The sequence below is a fragment of the Echinococcus granulosus genome (assembly GCF_000524195.1).
Source record: "Echinococcus granulosus chromosome Unknown EG_S00086, whole genome shotgun sequence".
Classification (NCBI taxonomy): domain Eukaryota; kingdom Metazoa; phylum Platyhelminthes; class Cestoda; order Cyclophyllidea; family Taeniidae; genus Echinococcus; species Echinococcus granulosus.
The window spans coordinates 1-2,586 of NW_020170466.1; the positions used below are offsets into that span (position 1 = coordinate 1).

At 42.7% G+C, this 2,586-nt stretch overlaps 1 protein-coding gene across 1 annotated transcript; it reads right to left on the bottom strand. All coding sequences in view use genetic code 11, as the record gives it.

Moving 5' to 3' along the window:
• Positions 1–367: 367 nt before the first annotated feature.
• Positions 368–1,449, bottom strand: EGR_07751 (hypothetical protein; the record flags this gene model as incomplete). The annotated part of the gene is made up of 2 exons (XM_024497000.1): positions 368–614; positions 1,334–1,449. 2 exons carry the CDS (start codon positions 1,447–1,449, stop codon positions 368–370), a joined length of 363 nt encoding a protein of 120 aa, XP_024348554.1.
• Positions 1,450–2,586: the final 1,137 nt, after the last annotated feature.

Consider the following 2,586-nt stretch of genomic DNA (forward strand, 5'->3'; position numbering starts at 1 on the left):
GATTGTGGCACTTGTTAAGAGTAGCAAAGAGTATAGACTACAAAAGGTGAAGTCTCAAATGTATCCAAAAAGCGCACCTACAGCATGCAATTCCAATTTTGCCATATAAAAAACTAATGACAGCTTAGCCTTTAGGAGCACAATCAAATGTCCTTAAGTTGTAGTGACTGCTCCCTCTACGTCGCATTTAACAACGGCATCATTACAAAGGCCTGCAGCTGGCTCGTCTCATTGGTTCGATGCATTGCAAATATTTTTTGTGAAACCTAAGCAGATCAGAACCATAAGTCAAGCAATTCCACCGTCGAGTTGAAAAAGTGCTGCGTGTTACAAGGAACAACACGACACTGTGTTGATTTAAGAGGTCTTATACATTGGAAAAAAGGCCTAATCCAGTGTGAAATAAATCATTTCTTCTGGCAAGATTGCCCTTCTCAGCCATAGTCTTTAAAAAATCTTTGTTCACAAAAATATTGCCAAAATGTGCATAACAATCAGGTTCTAATGGAAACCTTCTCTTACGTGTTGGTCTGCTAATCTTGCAACCAATTCCACTAGCTGTATCAACCTTTCTATCTTCTTGCCATTCCTCATTCACACGAATATCAGTGCCACTTGCGAATCACTAGATTATTGCAGCCCATTTGCATTCTCTTGACTAACTTGATCCCACACATCAATTCGTGATCTTAAATGCCTCCTAGAGTGCACGTACACCACACGCCCATCTCCCAACACCACACACATATTCTTGAGGACAATACGTGACAACTAAAGAGGTGTGACAATGAAATGAGTAGCGGGTCACATCTTGCTTCGCATGGTCATGTACGCGAAAGTCGCGCCTGCAGTCGTGAACATTCAACTCCAAACCCACTGTGCCAACTAAGGCCTAGTTAACTTCATCCATTGCGGATCGCATTCACATTTGCATGTTTGCGATTTGAAGCAGCACTACTTATCACGTTTACTTCAACTACAAATCAACTCGTCTAGGGCCTCTTGCTCACAAAACTACTCCAAAATAGTTCATTGACTCTAACCTTTCTTCAACTATCTCTGCTTGATGTGGTCTGACTCGGCATTAACCATGAAGTTGCGAAACGTTCCTAATGCACGAAAGTTTAATTCTTCATCTGCTTTAGCATCTCCTACACAATGACCCAAACCTCGACCAACAAAGGTGAGTGTGACACTGACACTTTGGTAAAGGAAGCCTGCCTGGCGTCTAGCCGATCTCCCAGAACGAGGTGAGCACCTCAACGATGGGCAGTATTGCCTCGTCTACTGCATGGTTTACTTCTTGAGCCTCCTCTACTATAACCTCTCTTACGAAGTAAAAACAGTTGTAGCCAGTCTAATGAGAATTTGCCAACATACAGGAGGTGAAAGAAGAAGCGGTGGTGGTTGACACACCTCATTTGAGTCGTTCACCACCACAGAATTCATTTAGGAACATCCATTTAAATTTGGCGTGTAAACCACCAGATTACAAATAAAGCAAAACGATATTCTTAATATTTTCTAAACCCATAAACAGCATTTGTTTATTTTCGGTGCCAAACAACTAAAGAGGTACGAAAACCGTTTAATTTCATCTACATTCATTCGGTGTTTGTTTTGGTGAGGTAATTAGTGGCAAAATCACCTAGCTTTCCAGTCTCCGTAGGCAGTCTGAATACGCAACCTCTGGACTGGGAGCAAGGGATCAAGTTGCTCAGAAAATAGGCAGTGTGGCGTCCTTCTTCCCATCCACCAGTTTAGCCTCACCAGTCGCGGCTACTCAACCCTCCTCGCTAATTCTACTTGCACTCCGAATCAACCCGCTTCATTAGCGCTGTAATCTTGACCATCCCCTCATCAGTCTTCAACGTCTTCACTGTCCTTTATTTGTAGCCTGCTTCACATCCTCCTTCCATAACGTCTCTACAAGCTTCAAGAATATCGCCTGGAAGATGCACAGAAATCAAGCAAATTGTAAGGAAAGGTGAGACGACGTTAAGAAGTTTGATTAATCGAGTTTAGCGGTGTCAAAGAGGATTATTTGGTTCTAGTACCTCTCCACTTCTGTCCCATCATGTGGCCTACAAGCACACTTGTGCTTCACGGGGAGGGAGAAATGATGAAGAGGAGACTACAGTGTGTACACGTGCACTTGACAGAGACGCAATTGCTCTGTCAGTTGTCTCAATGTTCATTTTGCGCTGAACTAGTCTAAAGGGATGAAGACAACCACAACCCCACACAGAGGAGACGGACACCCAACGAGCCGGTTTGATGTTGCGGCTTCCACTCAGCCTTTCTAAACGTCCATTCAAACAGTCGTTTTCTTCCACTTTTCCTTACTCTTAGGTACAGAAACTTTAGCTGTAGGCGTCAATGGCCAACGCCACCTCGAATATGCAGGTGGGTTAAGCAATAAAGGAGAAAAATAAGCACAAAGGACTTCGCTACTTTAAAATCTGGTAAAAAATAGATGTGGCAAATCAGCCACCACTCTGTTAATAAATGAGTGCATTGATTCAGACAGTCAAGGCAAATTCTCAAGAATGCATTTTAATCAAAAGTGTTCTATCTATGTTAAAT